We start from the raw sequence: 25348 nt of genomic DNA, 5'->3' as shown, positions 1-25348 counted from the left end.
AGGGTCTTGCAGCCCCTCTGGTGTCTGGGAGCCAGCACAGAGCCCAGCTCTGCAGGGCAGGTGGGGCTGCAAGGGAAGTGGAGGCAAGGATGGGAAGTGGAGGCAAGGATGGGAAGTGGAGGCAAGGATGGGAAGCAGAGGTGAGGATGGAAAGCGGAGGGAAGGACGGGAAGCCAGCAGCCCCTGGTCACTCAGGAGGGTAGGGGCAGAGCTGGGCATCCTGCCCCATGCCCAGCCTTTGGCAACTCCACACAGCCAAGCCCAAAGCCCTCATTATCCAGGGACCTCCCCTCAGATCTTTACTTTCAGACACAAATCCAGCTCCATGTGCCCTCTGGAGCTGGGGGTGCAGCCACACTGGACAGACGACAGCCTCCCTGCACGTGCTGTGCCTGTGCCATGTGCCATTCCGGGGCCAGGACAAACTGCCCTGTGAACAGCAATTCCCTGCTTGGACCCAGCCAGCAGCAAATGCCGGGGCGGGGAGCTGAGTGAGATTGGATCAAGCCCTTGGCTGAGGGCTTACAAAATCCAAAACAGCCTTGTAAAGATCAAGCTCATAAAACCAGGACTCTGCTTTCATAGCTCATGAATGGGAAGAAATGCCAACCAGATCATTTTTACACATATTTTTTCCGTCTTTGTCAACATTCTCCCATTTGGCTGAAACTTCAAACTGCCACATTTGGAGACTGTCTGTCTTAGAAGTTCCAGTATTTGTATAAATAACTGATAGGGAAAGATGATCCACTCTGGAGTCTGCCCAGGGGCCCTGGGAACAGTGATGGGCTGTGGAGCCCTCCAGAGATTGGGTGGTTCCCCAGTGCCAAGGGAGAGGGGCAGGAAGTGCGGGTGGGGGTCTCCAAACACCAGCACCCACCCAAATTCAGGAGGGGGAGCAAGAAAGGTCTCCCCTATTCACTGGGAAGGAGGTTCAGGCAATAAATATGGAAGTGAAATGGTGACTGTGGCCCTGGGTGTCATCTTTGGAAGCGGGGTGTCGCCTTGCCAGCCCTGTGCTGATGTTGGGGCAGGGGGATGACAGGGGTGTCACTGTCCCCACCAGGGACAGTCTGTCCTGCCCAGGGAGAGTCTGAGCACAGCGAGGGGTGCACGGAGAGGGACACATGGGGACGGGCACGGTGAGGGTGGCACAAAGGGGTGAGGGTCCACAGGGAAGGACCAGGGGACAGTGCGGGAATGGTGTGCACGGCAGGGTGCAGGGTGCGTGGAGAACAGGGACAGGTGTGTGGGACTGGGGACACGGAGAGGGGCTGGAGGGCACAGTGAGGGGATGGAGAGCACGGAAAAGGGCGGGAGGGCACGGCGAGGGGCGCACGGCGAGGGGCGCACGGCGAGGGGCTGAGGCGTCCGGCGGGGATGCCGAGGGGAGCGGGGCGGGCCGGAGCAGCGCGTCCGGGGGAGGAGGTGCCACCGCCCGCTCCCCTTCCCTCGCCCTCCGGAGCGGGCAGCCCGGGGCCGCCCCGCGCCTTTAAAGGCTCCTCCTCCGGCGCGGAGGGGACCCGGCCCCGCCGGTCCGCCCCAAGGGCTGCGCCGGGAGCGCGGCGGGGAGCGCACGGCGGGCGCGGGGCCGGCGCCCCCAGCCCGGCCGAGATGAGCCCCCTCCCCGCGGGCAACGGCAGCGCCTGGGGGGGTTCCGGGAACTGCAGCGGGGCCGGCAGCCTGGGCCGGCAGTGGCTGCTGGGGACCGCCATCAGCCTCACTGTCCTGGTCATCGTGGCCGGTAACTTGCTGGTGATCGTGGCCATCGCCAAGACGCCGCGGCTGCAGACCATGACCAACGTCTTCATCACCTCGCTGGCGTGCGCCGACCTCATCATGGGCTTGCTGGTGGTGCCACCAGGGGCCACCATCCTGCTGAGCGGCCACTGGCCCTACGGCACGATGGTGTGCGAGCTGTGGACCTCGCTGGACGTGCTGTGTGTCACGGCCAGCATCGAGACGCTGTGTGCCATCGCCGTGGATCGCTACCTCGCCATCACCTTCCCGCTGCAGTACGAGGCGCTGGTGACCAAGGGCCGGGCACGGGCTGTGGTGTGCCTGGTGTGGGCCATCTCTGCCTTCATCTCCTTCCTGCCCATCATGAACCACTGGTGGCGGGACGGGGCAGACGAGCAGGCGGCGCGCTGCTACGACGACCCGCGCTGCTGCGACTTTGTCACCAACATGACCTACGCCATCATCTCCTCCACCATCTCCTTCTACGTGCCCCTGCTCGTCATGATCTTCGTCTATGTCCGAGTCTTTGCCGTGGCTACGCGGCACGTCCAGCTCATCGGCAAGGACAAGGTGAGGTTCCTGCAGGAGCCCCCCAGCCCCACGTCCAGGAGCAGCCGGCGCAGGCGGCCCTCCCGTCTGCTGGCCATCAAGGAGCACAAGGCACTCAAGACCCTGGGCATCATCATGGGCATCTTCACCCTCTGCTGGCTGCCCTTCTTTGTGGCCAACATCATCAAGGTCTTCTGCCGGTCACTGGTGCCAGACCAGCTCTTTCTCTTCCTCAACTGGCTGGGCTACATCAACTCAGCCTTCAACCCCATCATCTACTGCCGCAGCCCCGACTTCAGGAGCGCCTTCCGCAAGCTGCTGTGCTGCCCACGCCGTGCCGACCGCCGGCTCCACGCCGTCTCACAGGACCTGCAGCGCTGTCCCTGTGCCTTCAGCCCTCAGGGGGGCCCTGCAGAGGACAGCAAGGCGGCCCCCGGGCGCCCCGGGGAGGACGGCGAGGCTCGGGGCAGCGGCAGCAGAACAGAGACTCCTCTGCCCCAGGGCAGTGGCCACCGGCAGCGGCCCCTGGGCGAGTCCCGGCTGCAGGGCGCGCAGCCCGCACTGTGCTCACAGCCTGATGAGTAGGTACCTGTAGGCATTTGCTCGGGAGGGGCTAGGGGGGTCCAGCCCTTTGGGGTGTGCGTGGGGGGGGGGGTGTCAGTGGTGGGACGGTGCTCTGACAGCGGAGTTCAGAGCTGGGGGAGCAGGCAGACTCCGAGGTGCATGGCAGAGGCTCTGGGGTGTGGGACTGGGAACCACCGCCCTCTTCCTTTATGTTCCCCTAAAACTCTGGCCCCTCCACTGGGCTGCAAAATTGGGGTCGCAACCAGTCCCACTCCAGCCCGCCAGGACCGGGTCTGCTGTTCCTGGGTAAAGGAAACACGGGTGGTGAAGCAAACCAGCTGAGCAGGAATGTGTCCCAAAGCCTGGGATTCCCCCTTCTCCTGCCGGTCCCACTTTGTGCTGCTAAAGAAGGAAAACGCGGGGACCCCTCCGGAGCGAGGCACTGCGGCTGCCGTCACCAGTCCGGGCTCAGCAGGTTGCTTTGCCCTCCAGCGGTGTAAATCTGGGAATGGAATTAATTTCATCCTGCTCCGTCCCGTGATGGGAAATGCACTCCCGGAGCTGGCAGCCCACAGGGTGCAGGGGGCTGGCAGGGGTGGCAGGGGACGCCCATGCTGTGGCTCTGCCCTGCCGGCACCCTGACACCGATTTACACCTCCAAATTGTAGGGTGGGCTTTTTCCACACTGAGGTTTTTTTATTAGTATGACAAAATTGGAGTTACTCTGGTTACTGTGGGTTTTAACCGCGTTTCCCTCCTGACGGCTGAGAGGAGGAGAGGTTTCCTGCCAGACTGCGCGGGCAGCCAGATAGAGGTGCCAGAGGTATTCCCTGTGAAGGCTTCACCCGTGCTGGGAACACGGGGCGGTGAATGGTGGGAGGATCTGGCCTCTCACCCCCTGTGCTCCCCTCTTTCAGGTTTGCTGGCGGAGAGACGCCCGCGGGTCCGTCCGACTGACTGGGAGCAGCCGAGAGCTGGGAGGAGAGTGTTTCCCGGCCGGGTCATCATCCCTCCGGCCTCTCCTCTGCCCGCGCTGGCCGCCGCCTTCCCCGGGGACCACAGCCCGTGGCCAGCCCCAGGCTGCTGCCCGGGTTCGGGCACGTGAGTCCGGTGTCAGCCCGGCTACAGCTGCCGACACCTCCCCGCTGCCCCGAGAGCTTTAACCCTACTTGGGCTGCTGCCTCGGTGGCTCACTGGAGCTCCACACCTTGTGCATGGTGCTCCTGGATCCCTTCTGTGCCTGCAGGGGTGGTGGCTGCGGGTCCCTGTCCCCAGCTGAGCCTGCTGGGTGACACTGTGTCACCTCCCACCCTCTTCTTGCAGGGCCAGGGTTGGAGAAGCAGCACCAGGGGTGCCGGTGCTGGCAGGACCCTCCAGTGCACACACTGACCCAGAGAGGAGGAGGATCTCCCTTGGGAACGCTGGTGGTTTTGGGACAGCACCAGCTCCTTCGTGCCGTTGGTGCTGGAGACCTGGAGCTGGGGAAAAGCTCTGGAGCTGCTCGCCAAGGGGCAGCACAGCCTCAGGGATGTGCGGACAGGGAACAAACTCCCATCTGGGGTGTTCCTGGCTGGCAGTGGGATGTGGAGACTGCCAGCTCTGTTTTCTTGAAGGACGAAGGACCCTGTCGTCCCAGGCTTGGCCAGTTTTGGACCGTCTGTTGAGAAGGAGAGAAGAGCCTCCTGCACGCTCAAGCCCTTCCCAGGATTTCCATCCCTGCCCCAGCTGCTGCATTCCAGGGGTGGGTGCAATTCCAGGAGCTGCAGTGATGCCTTCAGCAAAGGAAAAGCTCAGAGGAATGAGGGGAGCTCCGAGCCCGGAGGACTTCCAAAGCCAGGGAATTACGGTCTTGTCAGATCTCTGGCAGTTTCTCCCTCTCGTTTGGGACAGATGTCTGTGTCCGTGCCGCTCGGGGACGGGAGGTAGATTCTCATCTCACACATGTGCAGACATGCTCTGCCCACACCGCGCTGCCACGCAGCACCTTTGGGCCTAAGTTGGTGTCAGTATGTGCAGTGACTGTACAGTTTTTGTCCTGGTTTTTGTCCCTCCTGCCGTGTGAAATAAACCTCCGAATCTCTGTGGTGCCTCCAAATCTGTCCCGAGCAGAGGGTGCTGCTCCATGTGCTGTTCCTGGGTGCCTGCCTGAGGTTCGGGGGGTCCATCCCCCCTCCCGGGGCTGTGGCTACCGGAGAAAAGCCGGGCGCTGGGTGTGCCTTGGTGCTAGCCCCTAAGCCCTGCCACATGTTCCCACACCCCAAAAGGGCAGGCTGAACTGTCAGAGGTGCCAAGTGCCACCTTCTGGTGCAGGGGAATCCCAGCTGCTGCACAGGAACAGGACCTGGGATGCTGCAGGGTCTGCCCTGCTGGGATCCTTCCTTAGTGTTTTGCTTTTAACACCCCGCAGTGATGAAATAACTAAATAAAGAGAGAAAATGCAGCTCGGAGAGTGTTCCCAATTCAGAGCCTCAGATCCCTGTCCAGTGACACTCGGGGGGCTCGTCCCCGATCCCAGCAGCTAATGAGTAACTTCCCAAGCAGTGGAGGGTAGGGTGGGGCTGGCCCAGGGAACAGGGGTCCCAGGGACCGGTGGTCTCACTGCCAGGGCTGGTGACCTCGTCTCTAATCAAGCTAAAGTGTGCTCAGGTGGGCTGTAGGTGCTGCTGGGGGTGTGAGGGGGTGGTGGGTGCTTTGATGCCACCTCCACCCCCCCACACCTGCAGTGCATTCCCAACCTGCACCTCCCGGGACCCCTCTTTCCTTTATTAGCAGTCGGTGAGAGGGCAGGGGCTTGTTGCTCGGTGGGTGCTGCTGTCTCTGGTGTTGGATTTGCTGCGGAGGATGAACAGCTCGTTTGATTTCTCCCGGTCACTGTCAGAGGATCGGCCCGTGGCTGCGCTGTGGGGTACGGAGCTGTGAGCCCCAGGACGAGACCTGGTGGGAGTGAGCTGGGCATGGTGGCTCCGCTCTGCGGGCAGCCAGGCTGGGTGCGCCTGCCCCTTTCGCACTGAGTACGCACCCAGGAAAGCCGCCCTTGTGTTTTGGGGTGGGGGGAGGACCTTTCTTTGCTTTTGGGAGGGGGCAGCTTGTGCGTGCACAGATCCCGCCGTGTTTCCCAGGCTGCCAGCTGGGCACAGGCTCCCGGAGCTGCGTGGTGAAGGAGGATGACGACTTCTTGGATCACCTGGTGCTGCTGAGAACGGTGAGAGCCGAGCCCCGCCCGGGGACCTGCTGGCGCTCGGGCCGGCGGCTCCCTGCCATGGGCTCTCTGCTCGGCCCTGCAGATCTGCCTGGGAGCTGACGCCAGGGACGAGCTGCATGTGGTGGCTGTGGATTCCAAAAACGCCTCCGGGGAGCACAAGCCGGTGCCCATCGCGGCGCTGCGGAGCTCGCTGCTCCCCATGGTAAGGGCAGCCCCACTCACAGCCCCTGCCCAGGGGTGACGGCGTCATCTCAGGCTGGGGCCGCGGGTCTCTGAGCTCCGGCTCTTTGCAGATCAGCCTCAAAGGCCTGGAGCTCGTCCCTCCCGTCACCTTCGTGCTCCAGTGTGGAGCTGGGCCAGTCTATCTCAGCGGGCAGCTCGTCACCCGTGAGTGTCATCAAGCTGTGGGCTCTGGGATCACTCGGGGGTGCTCCGGGGTCCCCCAGCATCTCTGCTGGTAGCTCGTGCTCGCTGCTTTGCCCCGGGGATGGAGGGAGGGCTGCTCGGGGGGGATCAGCGCCTGTTTGCAGTTGCAGGCTGGACAGGTCAGTGCCGGCTCCTGGTCTGCTGCCATGGAGTGGGAGGGTGGCAGTGTTCCCACTCCCGGTGTGGGGTGGGATTTGCAGCCGGGGGGCTTCACCCCCTCTTGGCGGGCCAGGGCCACCCCTGCTGCAGCCCTGCCTCTCCTCTCCCCAGTGGAAGATGATGCCATGTCTGAAACCCACGAGGAAGAGCTCTTGGAGGAAGATGTGGGTGATGAGGACGATGATGGAGCTTCATAGGACAGGGGCAGCCTGGAGAAGACTTTGGCTCTGGAGTGGAGCTGGTGTGGTGGTGGGAGCAGCCTGTGCTGGGAGCTGCCAATGCCCTGTGCCAAGGGCGGTGGATCCTCGCAAAGGGACACAAACTGCCCGGGTTTGGGTGTCACCCCTTGTCTCCTCTCTGCTTGTGCCTCCCCCTGCTCGGGCTGGTCCCCTCAGCTCCCCCAGGCACAGCTCAGCCTCTCCTGCCTTTTTGTGCAGGCAAATTCCAATTAATAAATGCAGGAATGCCCTTTTGTGCATAAGTGACCAATTATTTGATGCATGAGCACCCCATCAGCTCCCCCACAAGCACCCAATTCATCCCGTGAGGGTTAAACAGCACAGACTTGAGCACTCAGTCAGTGAGCACAGGTGTGAGGGCCCCAGTGAGGTCCTCGGGTGCCTGGTTGAGGCCCTGTTATCTGAGGGGCAAAGAAAAGGCAGGAGGAAGCATTTCCTTAACTACCTTTTAATTATTTATGTCTTCTGCTGTCTCCGCACCTATACCATGATAAATAACATAATAACTGTGTTAATGGCAACAACTTAAAATAAGTAAAACTTCCCTCAGTTGAGGTGGGATCTGAGGATGTAGCTTGGGAGGAGGTTCCGGCAAATGGGAATTAATTTATTTGGTGTGGGGGGTTGTTTCTCTGCTGATGCTGGGCTGCTGAAGTCCCTCCTGGAGCAGAAAAAAGAGCGGGTCTGGCTGGTTGTGTGGTTTGCATTCAGCAGCAAATGTTTGACCAAAAGGCCTTTATTCCAAGTCTGTCTCCGAGTGCCGCCTCTGAGGTGGGTGTGCATACCCCTTGCAGACACCGGGGTGAAGCAGACAGGGTGTGGAAGTTGGTCTAAAAACCCAATTGATGCAAATTTGGATTGTGGAGCTTTTAGGGAGCTGTTGGGATGTGTGGTGAAAGCGTGGCTGCATCAGCTCACCTAGGGGCTTCCAGCACACGTCAACCCCCTCGGCCTCACAGTCTCTGTACACCCCACAGACTGTACCCCCACACCTGGACGTGCACCTGTCTGCTCTCACAGGCACCTGTGCAGCCTGGAATGCCCGCACACAGCCCTGCACCAAACCACACACAGCTGTACCTACACCTGTACACACCTGTGCACATCTGTACTCACCTGCATGTGCATGTACACCTGTGCATGCACATCTGTACTCACCTGCATGCGCATGTACACCTGTGCACACATGTATACACCCTCACGCACACCTGTGCATGCATGTATACACCCTCATGCACACCTGTGCACACATGTATACACCCTCACACACACCTGTACTTACCTGTACACCTGTGCACACATGTATACACCCTCACGCACACCTGTGCATGCATGTATACACCCTCATGCACACCTGCACACCTGTGCACACAGGTATACACCCTCACACACCTGTACACACATGTATACACCCTCACAGACACCTGTACTTACCTGTACACCTGTGCACACATGTATACACCCTCGCACACACCTGTACACGCATGTATACACCCTCATGCACACCTGCACACCTGTGCACACATGTATACACCCTCGCACACACGTGTACTTACCTGTGCACACATGTATACCCCCTCATGCACACCTGCACACACCTGTGCGCCCGGGCCCCGCCCGCCGCAGGCCGCGCCCTCCCCGCGCTCTCGCGAGAGGGGCGGGCCGGTGCCTCCCCGGTGCCTCCCCGGTGCCTGCCCGGTGCCGCCGCCGTTCCCGGCGCGCTCCCGGCGCCGCCGCTGCCCTCGCTGCCATGGCGGCCGCGGGCTGGGCGCCCACCCACGCGCGGGTGACGGTGCTGCGGGCGCGGGGGCTCCGCGCCAAGGCGGCGGCGGGCGGCAGCGACGCGTACGCGGTGATGGCGCTGGGCCGCGACAAGTTCCGCACGTCGGTGGCCGAGCGGTGCCGGGGGGAGCCGCTGTGGCGGGAGGAGGCCACGTTCGAGCTGCCGGCGCGCCCCGCCGCGCTGCGCCTCACGGTGCTGCACCGCGCCCTGGCCGGCGCCGACAAGTTCCTGGGCCGCGCCGAGGTGGATCTGGCGGCGCTGCGGGACGACGGCGACCGGCGGCACACGAGGTGCGACCGGGGGGGACCCTCAGTGTGCGGTGGGGACCGGGGAGAGGTTTGGGGGGAAACCTGAGCGCCCCACCGGCACCAGGGAGAGGGATGCGAGGGCTTCTGTGTCCCACGGGAGCTGGGGAGAAGGATGGAGTGGGTCCTACGGAGGCTGGAGAGGAGGTTTTGGGGGGGGGGGGGGGGGTCTCTCAGCCCCACGAGGGCCAGGAAGAGGTTTGGAGGGGACCTGTGCACCCCTCGGAGGTCAGGGAGAGTGATGAGGGGGCTTCTGTGCCCCACGGGGGCTGGGGAGGAAGCTGAGAGGGGGCTCTGTGCTCTTCAAGGGTCTGAAGTTGTGTGAGGAGCCCCAGTTCCCCACGGGCTGTCCCTATTCCTCATGGAAACCTCTGTGTGCCACAGGCATGTGTGGATCTGGTGGGAGACCCCTGTGCCCCCATGGGAATCTGTGTGTCCCTCAGACTGGGGGTCACCCTGTGCCCCAGAGGAGTGGGGGGGTCGTGGTGGGGATTCTTGTTCCCCACAGGGACCCCTGAAGCCCCGTAAGTGCCCACGGGGTGACCCCTCGGGGCAGGGTCCCTCCTGGTGTGGGTGAGCCCCCATAGCTGGGGGCCCGGAGAAAGCTTTTCCAGCCAGTCCTGCCTGGTCCTTGGGTTTGACTTTTAAATGTTTCCGTGTGAGTGCTGACACCGTACAGAGAAAACAGCCAGCCTGACCCCCGAAACCTGCTGTCCTCGGAATGCCGCCTCCTTCCAGCAGGGAATGAGCCTGGGCTCCGCCAGCCGTTTATTTATTTTCCTTAATAAATGCTTAGCACGTGTCAGGGGGATAATTCCGTGTTCCATGGACTGACCCCGCTGCTGTCAGCAGGACTCGGAGCCGGGACGTTCCTGCCCAGCACCAGCTCTGTGTCACACTCGCTGCTTTGAACATAAACACTGGGGCGGTGAAACCCGGGGGTGGTTCCCGGGGGTTTTACTGGGAGTCAGCAGCCTTGTAATGTGCTGGTGACTCACCTTCCTCCTCTGGCTCACCTGAGCACCGGGATGGAGCCGCTTGTCAAGGCTTAATTAGGCCGTGGGTTCATTAAGGCTGTGTCAGACACTGCTGTGTTTACACTGCGGAGCCCCTTGGTCAGCAGAGCTCAGGGCCCGTGCCTCAGGCTCCCGAGCTCGTTCCTTTGTGTCTGGGCAAAGGAAAATTGAGGGGGAGAAAAAATGAAAACACAGCTTTGGTACTCCTGGGGAAATTTCTCATATTTTCAGTTGTTTCCAGCCCTTGATTTCCAGTTTGAAGCCTGTTTTGTTCTTGCTGCCATGGTGATGTGTAGCCATAAAGGATTAGTTTTATTTGGCAGATAGATGCACGTTGATTGACAGGTGCTCGCTAACACAATAAATGCCATTAATGAGATTTTTTGTGGACTGGGGGGTTGTCAGTCCATGATTGCCTTCCAGCCGCCCCCAGGGGTGCCGTGTTCAGCCGGGACTGAGCTGCCTTTGCTGAACACGTTGTTTGCCCGTGGCTCCCAGGGCACACGGGATCAATTGTGGCACCGAAGCCCTGCGAGCACAGGATGCTCCTGGAAATCACGGGTTGGGAACAAAAGTGCCCAGTGCTGGCTCGTGTTAAAGGGGTTGTGATTGCCAGGCTGCTGCAGCTTCAGGGACCGGGCAAAGCCTCAGTCTCCTGATAAAACCCCTTCCCTGGGTGTCTTCTAACTCCAGGTCAGAGTGTCTGACTGTAGCTCAAGCGTTCATTGAGAATCCCAGAATGGACCTTTAAGCTCATCTTGTTCCACCCCCTGCCCCAGGCAGGGACAACTTCCACCAGACCCATTGCTCCGAACTTGCCCTTGAACATTTTGAGGGACAGGACAGGCGCAGCTTCTCCAGGATCAGCACCCTCACAGGGAAGACATTTCCATCTGAAGTGTCTGTAGCAGATTCCTGAATCCATCTCCTTCAGTTATCCCCATTAGTTTTGAATTTCCTCTGGAGCAAATTGCCTTTTCCTGTTCTCATTTGTTGCTCTCAGTACATCCTTGGAGGTTGAAGCACAAATTTGATGGCAAGGGCGCATTTGCATGCTCTGTTTGCTTCCTTTATTTTCCCGTTGCAGCTGGTGAGGAGGAAGAAACCAGCAGTCTCCAGGCAGCCTTTCCTATGGGTTCTGTGGAGTCGGGAATTCTGCAGTTCCATCAACAAACAAAACCATACTGGTGTGCAGTGCTGATAATTCTCTTTGGTGGCTCAAATGTGGTTTGAATGTCACTGAGTGGTGGTTGAGGGCATGTGGGTGGTGGGATTGTGGTTTGGGATGCCCTGGGCACGCCTCACACAGAGCTTGACATTCTGGAGCCGTGTTTGGGGAGGGAGAGGGCTCTGTCTGAGCAATGCCCTTCCTGGTGCGTGCCAGTCACGAGCCTGGAGGGGTGAGTGGAAATCCCCCGCAGTCTGTAAGGCTTGGGTTGGCTCTCTGGTGCTGATTACGGGTTCCTTGGCTTAAGAGGCATTAAGGAGCTGGAATGAAAGGTATGAGGGCGTGGGACCGTGTGCAGCTCCGAGGCTGCTGCTCTCGCTCCCACTTCAAAGCCGTGGCCTCTGCGAGTGTCAGGAGGAGAGATGAAAGGGCAGAGGAGAGTGGCTGAGCTGAAATACAGGAATTCCATGTCGTGTTTCTGTTTTTTCTCCTTTTTTTTAACCCTTCCTGATCTGGGTTTTAAATCAAATCTTACAAATAACTTTCTGTTTACGATAAGGAATGTTTTCCTTGGCACCTGGGGCTGTGACCATGACGTCGTCATAAGATTAAAGGTGTTCTTTCCCTACACTGTGGGCTGATTTGATTTTTCAGCCATAAGCACCCTCTGTGCTCTCAATTACTGGTGGTAAAAGAAACCTCCTTGTTGCTGCAGGTGGTACAAGCTTCGCTCCAAACCGGGGAAGAAGGAAAAAGAGAGAGGGGAGATCGAGGTGGATATCCAGTTTATGAGGAGCAACATGACAGCCAGCATGTTTGATCTGTCCATGAAGGACAAGCCCCGCTCTCCCTTTGGGAAGCTCAAAGACAAGCTCAAGGGCAAGAGGAGCAGCGGCCTCTCGGACACGGCGTCGGCGATCGTCCCCAGCACAACCCACTCCCCCGCTGACAGCGAGGATGAGGCCGTCGAGAAGGAGAAGAAGAAATCCAAGTTCAAAGCGCTGTTCTCCAAGCCCGGCCTGCAGAAGACGTCCCTGTCGCAGTCGCTGTCGGTGCTGCCCACGCAGCAGCCCGTCACCCCGAGGGTTCGGCTGCGGCCCAGCGACTTCCAGCCGCAGTGGGACGAGGAGGAGTCCGAGACCTCTCCGACCTCAGAACGTGAGTATTGGCACTCGCTGGGCACAGAGCCTTCCTCCAAAGGGTCGTTCACACTTTCCACAGCACTCGTTAAATTCTTCTTTCTGAACAAATTTGTAGGAAGTCCCTCCTGGTACTGAGGCTGTCAGTAGTGTCAGGGAAAAGGTTGTTCTTGCATCTTGAATTTCTCCCTGGGTTTTTTTGTTTCCAGGATCCTTTGAAAATGCCCTGGAAGAGAGGCCAGCTCCTTCTCCTCTGTTCAAATCTCGTAAACCAGCGTTTTTGGACAGTAGGCAGCTCACCCAAGGAACCACTAACCACACCAAAAAGGATGGGCTCTCTTTGTTCAGCGGCCTTAAATCCAAAAGCGATCCCGTCTCCAAGTCCAGTCTGTGCATCAATGGCAGTCACGTTTATATGGAAGAGACCACGACAAAGGACAAGACTCCAGCCTCCTCCCCCTCTCCTCACAACCTCAGGAGGAAGCAGCTCTTTGCCTCAGAGGAGAACCTGTCCTCCAGGTCCACTAAATCACCTGAAGAGATGGGAAGAACCTCTCCTGGTCAGGCTTTCTCTGGGTCCACATCCTTGGAGACCTTCAAATCCATGACTTTGCCATCATACAAACTGCTCAGCAGCGAGGAGCACCTGGACACCAGCGTTCCACTGAGCGTCGAGGCTGTTAGAGAGACCAAAAAACCAGACCACAAAAAGTCTGCCTTGCTGTCCCTGGTCACTGGGAAGAAGGAAACGCTGAAGCCCAGCGATGCTGAGATTATTCCCGACAGGACCCTGCAGAGTGAGGAAAACACAATTCCAGAGGAGAAGAGTGAAGAGGAGGCCAAATGCCCCGAACCCCCAGCAGATGGGGGAGGAGGGAGCCCGTCAGGAGACGCTCACCATGGGGAGGACGCCGTCACAACCAAGCAGCTGCTCAGCCCTCGTGAGGAGGAACGGAAACCCGAGAAAGCTGCGCCAGCCAAGACCAAAGCTGTGAAACCCAGGTGAGTCCCAGCTGCTGCCAGGGGGCAGGAGGGGCAGTGGTGGTGGCAGGTGGCAGCGGGCTGTGTCCTGCCACACCTGAGCTCAGGTGCTGCTCTGTGCATACCTGCAGGTTTTACGCTGGCGTTGGGCGCTTTGATAGCAAATAACAACTCCCAGGTTCTTTCTCAATGTGAAAAAAAGATGGATATGGGGAGCTCCTTGTAAGTGATGCTGAAATAGTGGTTCTCTAGTGCAGGCACCTGTGCAGGTACTGTAGGGTGATTTTTCTTGCTGGATCTCTTGCACAAACTAACTCTGTCTGAGCTGTGTGACTGCAGCCTCCCCAGGGTCTGAAATGCCCGTTCTAACATCTCTGCTTTCCTCTTCTCTACTTGGCTGTGGTCTTCCAGAGGGTAGCCTTGGAGCCCTTGGAACCCTTCTGCTTTTGGCATCGTTCACAGCAGCACAAAGGGATTTTGTGTGGATTTGTACACAAGGCTTTTTCGGAAATTCTGCTCCTTTTTCCTTCATACACACATATATATAAATTGTGTTTGGAGTTTTATATATATATATATATATATATATATATATAGGTGTGCCCTTCTAATAAGGCTGTATTTTGTGTATGTCCCTAACTCCTCATTTTCAGTGCTTCTCAAGTTTAAATTTCTTGCCTGTGCAGTGTTTTCCGTACTAACAAACCTGCTTGGGGTGCAAAGAGACGGTGCTTAAAGCAGCAAAACCAAGCTCTGCAGCAGAAGAGTTCTGACATAAGTCCAGTGCTTGGTAAAGATGCAGTTCAGGATATAAAGTCTCGCAGACAGGGGGACCTCTCTCTGAGGTCTCTTTAAAGTATGGTTCATCTCCAGTGGCAGAGCTGATGGAGGCTGGTGCTGAAGCTTGTCTGTTCCTGCCTCGTGTTGCATCTGCAAGTGACATCCGAGTTTTTTGTCCCTTTTTGCAGACTGGGCCTGTCTCCAGAGGAGGAACCCAAAGCCACACTTCCTACTCTTGCACCTGACCCTCTCCCTGCTTTTCTCTCTGTGCACCATATCAGCAGTGCAAATAATCCTTTTATTTCTAAAGTGGGGCAGACAGTCCAAGTGCCAGACTCTAAAAACATCACCAGTTCTCCTGCCTCTCTCGCTGCTCCTGCTTTTGCTGCAGAGTTTTGGAATGACAAGAACCCCTTTACTCCTGAGTGGGACAGGGCATCCAGAGCCCTGGATCCCAACAGCATCACCCGTTTCCCTTCATCCCATCATCCTGCAGCGTCTGTTCCCAAAGCTCCTCGTCCTGGGCCAGTCTCTGCTAGGGGCAATAATCCTTTTGCTGCTGACTGGGGGCAAGGTCCCGAGGGCTCTGACACAGAGGCTTCCCGGGGTCTCTCTGGCCCACCCACACCTTCTGTCCCCTCTGGCTGTCATTTCAATGACAATAATCCCTTCGTGTCCAAGCGTGGGGGACAGCCAGTGCCAGGTTCCCAGGCTGTTGCTGGTTCTTCCTCTTCCTGCCTTCCTGGTGGTGAGGACTGTTCCTCTGCAGGACGCCCTGGTCCTGGTGCTTCAGGGGGCTCTTCGGATGTGGCTTTAACCAGGGATGTCACAGCTGTGCCAGACCCTCTTGGCACCTTGTCTGACCCCCCTGCTGGCCCCCCTGGGCTGGCTCCAGAGCTGCACTGTGATTCTCCCCAGCTTCAGCCTGAGGATTCTTTGGAAAGCAGTGAGCCAGGCAATGCGAAATCTAAGTCCTTTGTCCTTGGTGGATGGCAGGGTGTTACATCAGGTGATGCAGGTTTGGGTGGGCAGGAAGGGGGAGAGCAGCACTCGGGTTCCAGTGGAAGGTTACGGACGGGTTCAGGGGCAGCAGGAGAGGGAGCAGGGTTTGGGGGTGAGCTGGGAGCAGGGGATTACCCATCGACAGAGCTCTCTGGTGACAGCACACATCCCACCTGGAGCAGGGATGGAACAGCTGTGGAGGTCACTGGTGTAAACACGGAGCCCTGCACGAGGGGTGACAAAGGTTTTGTGTCTCTCTCCAAGTCCAGTGACAGCCTCATGCCAGAGGCTGACCAGGCACCGTCCCCCGAGAGCGAGCTCAGGGAGAAGCAGGAGAGCTGTGGTGGAGAGCGATGGGTGGAATGTGTGCCCATGGTAGAGCCCCAGGCAACTCCACTTGCTGGAAATGAGTCACTTTCTCCAGTCAAACCAACCCAGAGAGCCTGCCCGGTGTCCTCTCGGGACTCGGGTACAGGAGGGGCTGGCAGCAAGATCCTTGTCCCACCAAGGCCAGCCCCACGGCTCGCTGCACTGCTGAGGAAATGCCCACCCATTTCCCAGGCTGAGCTAAGGGGTGATGTCCCTGCTTCAGGTGATGGTGTGAAATCCACACCAGGGCTTCTGTTACTGGGTGATGAAGCCTCAGCTGCTCGTGGGTGCCTCCCTCAAAGCGGCTCCTTGGAGACTGTCACCCCTCCAGTGACACCCAGAGGTAACAGCAGTGACAGGCCTTTAAAACAGGAAGGTGATGACAATTTATCTGTCAGTCTCACAAATCTCAAGTCTGCCATTCCTGTTCCCGGAGACCGGGGCTCGAGACTGGCCAATCTTCCAGCGATCCCAGAGGGAGGCTCTGATGACGAGCTGCTGGGGGACTGTCAGGAGGGCTGTGGGGTCACTGCAGGTGGTAAAGGTGCTTTACAGACTGGAGAGCAGCCCCGAGGTCTGACGCCTTTGCACGGAGAACAAAGAGAGCTCTCTGATAGCTCTGCTGCAGCCCTGGTGATCCCGGCTGCTCTGGGAGGAGGAGGAACTGTTCCTGGTGCCTGTAAGCCAGGGAGTTCAGCCGTGCTGCCTGCTGGAGTGGGTGCTCCCAGGGTCTGTGTCCAGGGAGCTGACTCAGGCTTAGGTGTGACGTCTCATTCCAGGGAGTGCAGTGGTCATTTTGAGAAACAAGAGCTGGAAAGGAGTGCAGGTGTTGAGGAGCGTGCAGAGTGTGACTTCTCTGAGCCTTCTGCTTCCTCTTCCTCCCTGTCAAGTCCTTGCCAGCCCTACTCTTCCTCTCATTCCCTTCTCTCTGACACCCCAAATCGTAGAGCAGAGTCTCCGAAAAAGCCAGCAGCCGAGGGCTTCGCAGATAAAGCGGGAAATTCGGGCAAGAAGAAACTTCTCCAGGCACGGGTTTCACCCTCTGAAACGTTCCCTAACCAAACCCCATGGGGTGGTGAAACCGTGTCTCCCAAGCACAGGTGAGACCATGTGGGGATCCCAGCAGGTACCTCTGTGCAGGGGTGAGCTTTGCTTTGCTTTGTGGGTGCAGATCTGTCTCTGCAGCTGCTGGATCTGACCGGGATCAGACAGCCCTGACTTCCTTCGGGGCCTGGATTTGTCAGGGCCTGGGTCCTGTCCCCCAGTGCGGGGTTGCTGCTGGCTCCAGGAGGATCTGTGCAGCTCCTCAGGGTGCTGAGCGGAGTGGGTGCTCATCAGAGCTCTTAGGGGAGCCATTAGGGAAAGGGCAGGTGGAATAGAGTCATGAATACCAGTTGGGAAAATGGACTGGGATTGAGCTGTTTGTCAGACACGGGAGAATGGTCACCCTGATAAATGGGGCTGCTTCATTTCCTGGCTGAGTTGGGCTCCTCAGCGTGATCACCACAAGTGATGCAGCTCAGGCTGCTCCTGAAGATGCAGCTCCTGCTGTGTGGGAGTGCTGCCACTGACCTTTCAGCCCTTGAGACTTCACCTGCACAACTCTGCCTGGGATCTAGGACACCTCTGGGCCAGTGTTTGCTGAAACAGAAGTAAAATTTTCTTCCTGTGTTAAAATTGGTGTTGTAAGTCCTGCTCAGGCAAGTAACGACAGCACTTCTTCGCAGCTCGTGGTGTCAGTTCAGACTGGAAAAGGCCTAATGCTTGTCTTGGGATAGCAGAAGTATTTGATCTGTTGTAAGACCACAAATATGTTCTGATTAGGAAAGTCGGGCTGAAATACCAGTGCCTGAGGGATCAGAGTAGCTGCCCTGTGCTCTGTCTGCTCGTGTAGCCCGACGCGGCTTTTCTTCCATGACACACACAGGATGTATTTCCCTTCCTGCTGCTGCTTTATCTCCAATGCCTTAAGTCAATAAAGATAGTAGAGAACTGGAAAATACTTACAAAACCCCTGTGGCTTAGAAATACCTTGTCTTCCTGAAGCTGAATCTCTTTTCTCTCAGGAGATAGAGCAGGGAGGGAATCTCCCCCAATTTCTTGCTGTATTTGTTTTAGTGTAAAGATCTGTGTCATGCTGGTGTTACGTGTCCTGCATAAACAACAGAAACATTTCTTTTCCTGTTGCAGACTCCATCCCGTGAAGCCAATGAATGCCATGGCAAACAAGCCTCAGAGTAAGAACCTGAATGTCATCAGCACCATGAATGAAAAGCTGCTGGAAATGAGTGTGAAGGTATGGAGGGAAGTGGCACTTCCACTGCCTAAGCTTTGATTTAATTGAAGAGTTCGTGTATTCCGGATAGCTGGGACATGAACTTTCTTTTGGTCAGCTCCCAAGTGTGGGGACAGTCCTTAAATGCTCATTTTCTTGCAGACTGGTCTCTAATAGAGTTGGTGCTGGTGTTTTGTGGAGGAGGTTCTCAGGCACAGCCACTTCCTCGGAGTGTAGTCGTGCAGTTGGGACCAGCACTGGGACTGAGAGGAGCTTTCAGCATAATCCTGGCCTCAGAGGAGACCTCCAGGCTTGAGGCATAGCTTACCTGCCACGTTGATCTGAATGGCTGGGAGCATCCCCTGGTCAGCAGGGAAAATCCCGGGTCCCCTTATTGTCCCTTGGGGTTTTTTTGGGGAAATAGAGAAGTTAGAACTGAAATAATGGCAGTGCCTCCTTCTGGTGTGAGGGGAGAGGATGTGAGTTAAGGGATTCAAACTGACACGCTGCTGTTTCAGGGGAGTTGAAAACTTGCAGTGGGTGTCGTGGTGCTCTGGTTCCACCTAAACTGTGTGATGCACCACAGGAGCCTCTTGTGCTCACACTCCCTGCCTGGGCAGTGTTCTGGGAGCTGCAGGAATCAGCGGAAATTGCCCAGTACCTCTCAAGTTCCTTAAGGGTTAAAAACAGACTTTTCAAAGAAATAGGAGGAAACACCAAAGGCCTGGGTGGGTGTTTCTTGCTGTTTAACCTTAATTTGGCTTTACCAGTCTGTATTTAAGCAGCTGGTTTAAGCTTTAGGAGGTTTGTTGAAGCAGCAGCTATCACAGTGCTGCTCTGTGTGTTCTGTTGCTGCTTTGGAATGCCCTGTGTCTGCACTGACCCTGCTTTCCCTCCCTCCCTCCCCAAGAAATACGATCCCTCAGACCCTGCCTATGCGTATGCTCAGCTGACACACGATGAGCTGATCCAGCTGGTGCTGAAACAGAAGGATACCATTACCAGGAAGGACCTCCAAGTGCGGGAGCTCGAGGACTACATCGACAACCTGCTTGTCAGAGTCATGGAAGAAACCCCAAACATCCTCCGTGTTTCCATGTCTGGGAACAAAAAGGCTGGGAAGATGTGAAGGGTCTCGGGATGTCGGTGAACAAGGACTGAATTCCCACCAGAGGAGTGTGAGGAGCTGGTGTGGAGCAGGCGGTACCGGTTGTGCTGCCCACAGAAAATGACCTTTTTCCTGTTTCTGCCTTGAGCAACTCTCAGATTGATTAATAGTTCCATCAGGTGTTGTAATGAAGTTGCCTTATCATATTTATTTTTTGTTTTCTTCCCATTATTTGGGAAGATCAGGCATTAATCCAAAGGCTGGTTGTGATGTGAAGGAGGAGGGTTTTTGATGTGTTTTGCTTCCCAGCAAGGCGCTGATGATCCTTTAGGAAGATGTTTTTAACTGGTTTTGTTTTGTAGCAGCTTTGATAGATCAGTTACTTTTCTTTCCACATCTGAAGTTGTAGTGCAATATAAATCCTTGTACAGTAGAGCTTGAGGATTTGATTGCTTCTAAAGTAATAATTAACTACACTGGAGAAGTCCAAAGATGTCCCAGCTTCAGACCTGGGCTGTAATTTAAAAGGAATTAATGCCCTGAATGTTGACCATAAGTTGACCAAATCTCAGTTCATCTCATCAAGTGGATATTCCCAAGAGTTCTCCAAGGGCAAGTTTACAGGTTTTTTGGAGTAGGAGACGTTGAGGTTCACGGTACGTTTCTACCATAGAAATGGCATCAATGAATTTGGGCCAAAGGTACATTTTAAATCAGAAGTTGTTCTCTTGGTGTCTTAAAATTTCTGCTTTGGAGGTCGTTCAGAGGAGGCAAAGGCCCCCTGGCTCTGCTCGGTGCTCTGCAGCAGGCCTGGGTCTCACATCTTGTGCCGTGTGGGAGTTCTGTGACCGTTTCCCTTTTACATTGAATTCATTAAATATAAACCCCTTGGATTTTGGAGCTGGGGCTCACCTTGAATGCCCTCCAAAGGTGATCAGTCTTGCAGTGCTTTTTTCTGTCATTCCTTGCACAGCCCAGAGAGGGGAGGGAGCGCTGGGGCTCCCATCTGCTCTGGCTCCTTGGGGCTGGCTGCTCACAGTGGGAGGAAAACCTCGTGTAGCTGAGGGGTGCTGGTGTTGCTGGAGAATCGATACCTTTGGTAGGGTCTCAGTGGATTCAGGGATTTCTCCTCCCCATCCCGTCAGACAGCGGGAACAGCTCTTTGCTGGTGAGCAGCCACCACGGCTTCCCCCGCTGAAAACTACATGGGGCTTTGTTTTGGTGAGCTCTTGGCAAAGATCTAAAAAAAAATCAGATGCCTTTTTGCACCTCTGGGATTTACCAGGGTAGGGAGAGTCCATAAAAGGCTTAGAAGGAAGTTGGAATACCAACAGAGTGGAAGCAAAGGACCAAAGCTTCATGAGGACCAAAGCTTAAAGCTTTCCAGCCTGAGTTCTGTGGAAATAAACACTCTACCTTTGGAAGTTTTATTGGGTCACTTCTGGCTCAGGGGTGAGTTCCAACTCAGTTTTCCTACAGCAAAGCACTTTATGGAGGGACTGGAGCAGCTGGATGGACTCTCACCCTGTGAGCAGTCTGCTTACAATTGTCATAAACCACTGGAAGCGACTGGAGACCTCAATACTGTATTTTTGTAGCAAAGAGCAGTTTAATATATTTTCACGGAGATGTAAACATTTATTAGAAAAATCAAAAAAATGCTGTTAATGACATTTTTATTCCTGTAAACTGACCTGCTACCAAAGTCCAGAGCTTTTCTGGCAGAGCTGTCCCTCAGGGGCAGGCTGACCTCAAACAAGCCTTAGGAGTTGAGAGTCTTCCAAGACTTCAGGTACTTCTATCTCATTTTAGTGTTATTTGAGCAGTGGAGGCATTCTCTCTTTTCTCCTGTCCCCTCTGCTCTGAACAAAGGGTCCAAAACGCAGGCGGCCCTGGTGGTGGTGGTGAAATCCTGAGTGGTGCTGCTTGGCCTTGCTGAAACTGCTGCTGCTGCTTCTTGTGCCTTCCCGAGTGAGGAAGATGAAGGATTGATTTGTTTCCTCCTTGTGCCTCGGGGGATCTCTGGACAGAGGGTCCTGTACCTCACTGATAAATTTGTATTTTAGACTTTATTCCGCAGCTTTCCGATGTTCTGGGTCAGAGAGGAAACCCCGTTGTGCCCTGGAACAGCGACTCAGCGGGTGAGAAACCCACACTGGTGTTACTGGTCACTGTAACTGGGCACAGGGGAGCAGGACTGGGCTCGCTCTAGGACAGTCCGGGTCCGACGGCTGCTGGCGGCACCTCGGGGTGTGCGACGCTTTTGGAGCCTGGGTCTCACGGAACTGGCCTCGTGTGCATCGCCACTGCACAGAACCAAAGCAATAACGTGTGCTTGTAGCAGAGATGAAGCCTTAAAACCTCTAACACCCTCCCCTGGCAGCCTTTTTCTGCCAGCTCTAGCCGTGTCTGTTGGGATGGACCCCGAGCTGTGCAAGGCTCTTGTCCTGGGGTTGTTCTCTCCAGTGGCTGCAGCTGTGGAGCCTCTTCCCGAGCAGACCCAGTGCTGGGGGGGCCACAGGGGGGTCACAGTCCTTGACTTCCCCAGCTCCAAAAGCATTGCACAACCCTCATACCTCGTTTTTATTGGCAATACTTGTTAAAGCCTTCCTTCAGTGTGGGGGGACTGCCATTTTACATCCTCAAGGGCCTTAAGAATCAAATATATTGTTTTATTATTGAAGGATCTGAGTGCATGTTCCCTGTTTGTACTCTCTGCTTTTAGCCCAGGTACTGTTTGTTTTTAAACACCTTTTGGTTTTACGGAACACTAAAATAAAAATACCTTAAATCCAGTGTTCTGATCACTGTGTCTTTGTTCTGAAATAGTTTCAAAAGGGCCTCGTCCCCTCCTTGTGACCAGCTCCGCTCATCCTCCAGCTATTTTGGGGCTGGTTTCATCCCTGCAGCGACCCATGCAGGAACTTCCTGGTGAGCACCTCGCAGGGTGGGGAAACCTGACGGACGGGCTCGTCCGCATCTGCAGAATCGAGAGTTTCTGTAAAGCACAAACAGTGACCGTGTGAAACATTCTCGGCCCGCAGCGAAGTGACCCCGGCGCTGGTCCCTGATGGCAACACTGGCCTCAGATTGCGGGGATGATGGAAGGAGGAGGAGGAGGCGGAGGAGGCAATCAGCCTTCCGCAGGCGGGGCCACTCCGCCTCCAGCCTGCCTTGGCTGCAGGAGCCCTGAGCGCGCGCCCTGATCCTCCGCGGCGACAGGCGCCGGGGGCCCCCGAGCCGGGCTGACGTGCGGTTCCCCGCCGAGGAGGACGCGCTGTCCCCTCGGTGCCGCCGCCCTCCGCAGGCCCCGGGGCCTCCTGCCCGGCGGAACTCGCGGGGGCGGAACGCAGCGAGCGCGGGCGGCGCCTCGGCCGGGCGGGCGACGGGAGGCACCGCGGGCTGTGCCGCTATTGGTGGGCTGGGGCCGGGCGGCGCCGCTATTGGCTGTTGGTGGTGCGCCCGCCCCGGTGCTCCCCCGGCGCGGCGGCGGCGGCGATGGCGGCGCGGGGCCGGTGCCCCGAATGCGGGTCGGCGGCGCTGGTGGAGGACGCGCACTACGCGCAGCAGCAGCTGGTCTGCGCCGCCTGCGGCTGCGTTCTGGCCGAGGGGCTCCTCACCACCACCTACACCGAGGAGGAGCATCTGCGGGGTGCGGCACTGGAACCGGGAGCGTCCGGGCGCGGGGTGGTGCAGAACCGACCGTGCGAAGCGCGTTTGGGCCTCTCTGAGTCGGTCCGGGAAGCGAAGCGCTTTCCTGAGCTGTGTCTCGGTGCGCGGGGCTCTCCCGGTGCCCGCTGGGCACTGTCGGGTCAGAGAGGCCGCTTCCTCTCCCTCCGTCCCCCCGAACACCATCAGGGTTTTCCATCATGGGGCACACCCGCAGCACTTCCCTGCCAGGGTTTAGGCTTGGAGCCGGTGATGAACTTTTAATTTAAAGTGTGGAATCGCTTATTATTAAAAGAAATTATTACCATCTCATTTAAACCTCTTAGAAGAGCTTTAAGTGCAGTGGAGCAGCCCCGAGGCCATTGCCTGGCTCTGTCTGTAGAGAAGGCATGGCTCGGAGGAGATCCCACAGGTCAGTGTTGCCTGTGCTGCTCTCACTCAGGGCCCTCAAACAATTCTGATTGTTGGAATCCGGTTCTGTGGGCATCTGGTTGCCGCAGAGCCGAACGACTCTGTCCCCTGGATTCCCTGCAAGACTGACTGATCCAACCCTGTTTTCCAGAGGTGGCCTATTCCCAGAGCACTGGCCAGAAGGAGCAGCTGAGCCGCTGCCTGCAGCGAGGTAAGAGCAATTCCTCCACACCCCGATCCTCCTGGCTGCTGCTCCAATTTGTTTCTAATGGTAAAAAAGTGTTAAAAACCCTTCGGAGCTGGCGGCAGAGCGGGGGAAGGGCAGTCGGTGCTGCATCCAGCCGGTGCCTCCCCTGCCCTGAGGGCCTGGGAGGTGTTTTAGTGCCATCTGTGGGGCTGCTTGTGCCCGTGCCGGGGCTGGGTGAACGCTGCCTGCTGCAGTTCTGAGGAGAAATTGCTTGATCCGATATCTGAGGGCAGCGTCTTCCCGCAGGGATCCGGCGGGTCCAGGACCTCTGCAAAGTCCTGCAGCTCCCAGCAGTGTTTGAGGAAACGGCCGTGTCCTACTTCCAGAGGGCTCTGCAGTTCCCCGCCTTCCACCTGGTCAGCCTGGAGAAGAAGGAGCTGCTGGGGGGCTGCTGCGTGTTCGTGACGTGCCGCCAGCACAACTGGCCCCTGACCATGGGCACCATCTGCTCCCTCCTGTACGCGAAGCAGGACCTGTTCGCCAGCGTCTACCTGAGCCTGCAGAAGGAGCTGGGGCTCTCCGTGCCCGCCCTGAGCCTGGCAGACCTGGTGACAACGCACCTGAACAGGTGATGGGGCCCCTTCCAACCATTTCGCAGCCCTTGTTTGTCTTGGGTGGGTGGAGAGGCCGAAATGTGGCTGTGGGCAGGGCTGAGGTGTGACACAGATGTGTGTGCTCAAGCTGGGCTGCCTTTTGTCCCTCCCTTGTCACACCTGGGCTGTCATCCTCATCCTTCCCCGTTCTCCTCAGTTTGGAGAGGGCAGAGAGATGCTCAGGGAGGCACCATGAATCACAGAATCCCAGAGTCACTGAAGTTGGAAAAGATCTCTGAGGCCATCGAGTCCAACCCGTGCCCGATGCCCACCTTGTCACCCAGCCCAGAGCACTGAGTGCCATGTCCAGGCCTTCCTTGGACACCTCTAGGAATGGGCACTCCAACACCTCCCTGACAGCAATTCCAATGTCTGAGAAGCCTTTCCATAAAGAAATTCCTCCTGATGTCCATGAGCAGCAGCCCGTGGCAGGAGCAGGGTGTGTTTGTCCCAAAGGCCCCCCTGGAGCCTGGTGTCCCAGGTTTCCCCTGACCGTGGCCTCTTTGCTCCCGCAGCTTCCGGCTGTTCCAGCCCGCGGCCAACGTCCCTGCGCCATTCCTGGAGGACAAGGAGAAGCTGTTGGCCCGGACCATGGGCATTGTGGAGCTGGCCAGCGAGACGTGGCTGGTCACCGGCCGGCACCCCGTGCCCATCGTCACGGCCGCAGTGTTCCTGGCGTGGCAGTCGCTGCGGCCCGGCCCGCGCCTCTCCTGCCCCTTGGCGCGGTTCTGCCGCCTGGCAGGGGTGGATCTGCCCCCGCCAGCCCACCTCAGGCTGAAGGAGCTGCTGGAGATCCTGCTGGGAATGGCCTCCCAGCTCTCCTGGCTGCGCGGCTTCACCTTGGACAAGAAAATGGTGGTGAAGCACATTGGGGACCTGCTGCAGCACCGGGTGTTCCTGCTGAAAAACGCCTTCAGCCAGCAGGACGGGGAGGAGCAGCACGACACAGCCCCGGGCCACGGCTCCCCAGGCCAGGACTCCGTGGGCCAGGGCTCCCTGGATAAGAACTCCCCGGATAAGGACTCCCCAGGCCAGGATTCCCCAGGCCAGGGCTCTCCCAGCTCTCCTCCGGTGGCACAGAAAGGCTGTCCCGTGGCAGGGAAACGCCAGCGTGGGGGCACCCTGAGGCCCCTGCTCCCACCCTGCCTCATCCACCCGAGGAAGAGACTGCGTCCGGCAGCTCCGAGCGCTCCGGACTCGGCTGCCACGGGCGACGAGCCCATCTCGGACACTGAGATCGAGCAGTACCTGCGGAGCCCCGAGGAGATCCGGGCCTTCAGGAAGGCCAAGGCCTGGCTGTGAGGGTGGCCATGGCCCAGAGGATGGTGCTGCCAGGGAGAGTTTTGGGACCAAAAGTGTGAAGCCCACCAGGGACAGAGTGAGTGTGCTGCAGTGACAGTCACCCAGGGAATGAGGCCGTGGGGAGGGAGCAGGCTGGGTCCTCCTCAATATGCTGGACCAAAATGGAGCTTTTTATGGAGTGACTGCTTCAGGTCATGTTACATTTCTGTTATAAATAAATAAAGGTGCAGGTGCCAGGTTTTCCAGGGCAGGCACGAACTTCTCATTCTTCAGCAGAATGACTTTGTGAGGGTCAAAAAACTGCAGGCCAGGCTGTATTTG

General features: G+C 57.4%; 4 protein-coding genes across 9 annotated transcripts; all 4 read left to right on the top strand.

The window, feature by feature from the left end:
- Positions 1 to 1422: 1422 nt before the first annotated feature.
- On the top strand, positions 1423 to 4934 carry ADRB3 (adrenoceptor beta 3). Of its 4 annotated transcripts, none has more exons than XR_004236830.1 (3): positions 1423 to 2870; positions 3771 to 3954; positions 4177 to 4934. XR_004236830.1 is itself a non-coding variant. In XM_032092272.1 (2 exons), exons 1-2 carry the CDS (start codon positions 1615 to 1617, stop codon positions 3808 to 3810), a joined length of 1296 nt encoding a protein of 431 aa, XP_031948163.1. In that variant the 5' UTR covers positions 1423 to 1614; the 3' UTR covers positions 3811 to 4934. The 4 variants fall into 4 exon arrangements, 2 of the variants coding, with proteins under 2 accessions (XP_031948163.1, XP_031948165.1); XR_004236831.1 differs by having other exon boundaries at positions 1423 to 2874; XM_032092272.1 differs by having other exon boundaries at positions 3771 to 4934.
- A 760-nt stretch (positions 4935 to 5694) lies between these two features.
- LOC116435722 (nucleoplasmin-like) lies at positions 5695 to 7120 on the top strand. Its single transcript, XM_032092271.1, has 5 exons — positions 5695 to 5758; positions 5973 to 6055; positions 6138 to 6257; positions 6349 to 6442; positions 6752 to 7120. Exons 1-5 carry the CDS (start codon positions 5695 to 5697, stop codon positions 6835 to 6837), a joined length of 447 nt encoding a protein of 148 aa, XP_031948162.1. The 3' UTR covers positions 6838 to 7120.
- A 1494-nt stretch (positions 7121 to 8614) lies between these two features.
- On the top strand, positions 8615 to 21601 carry RAB11FIP1 (RAB11 family interacting protein 1). 3 transcript variants are annotated; one of them, XM_032091790.1, is made up of 6 exons: positions 8615 to 8952; positions 11867 to 12309; positions 12500 to 13292; positions 14240 to 16522; positions 17613 to 17718; positions 18608 to 21601. In XM_032091790.1, exons 1-6 carry the CDS (start codon positions 8630 to 8632, stop codon positions 18824 to 18826), a joined length of 4167 nt encoding a protein of 1388 aa, XP_031947681.1. In that variant the 5' UTR covers positions 8615 to 8629; the 3' UTR covers positions 18827 to 21601. The 3 variants fall into 3 exon arrangements, with proteins under 3 accessions (XP_031947681.1, XP_031947683.1, XP_031947682.1); XM_032091791.1 differs by lacking the exon at positions 8615 to 8952 and adding an exon at positions 9323 to 11170; XM_032091792.1 differs by lacking the exon at positions 14240 to 16522.
- A 676-nt stretch (positions 21602 to 22277) lies between these two features.
- BRF2 (BRF2 RNA polymerase III transcription initiation factor subunit) lies at positions 22278 to 25292 on the top strand. The gene is made up of 4 exons (XM_032091789.1): positions 22278 to 22457; positions 23037 to 23096; positions 23379 to 23700; positions 24241 to 25292. The coding sequence occupies exons 1-4, from the start codon at positions 22304 to 22306 to the stop codon at positions 25025 to 25027; spliced, it is 1323 nt and encodes a 440-aa protein (XP_031947680.1). The 5' UTR covers positions 22278 to 22303; the 3' UTR covers positions 25028 to 25292.
- Positions 25293 to 25348: the final 56 nt, after the last annotated feature.

Source organism: Corvus moneduloides, chromosome 27 (genome assembly GCF_009650955.1).
Source record: "Corvus moneduloides isolate bCorMon1 chromosome 27, bCorMon1.pri, whole genome shotgun sequence".
Taxonomy (NCBI): Eukaryota; Metazoa; Chordata; class Aves; order Passeriformes; family Corvidae; genus Corvus; species Corvus moneduloides.
This window is presented reverse-complemented; position numbering and strand designations above follow the sequence as displayed.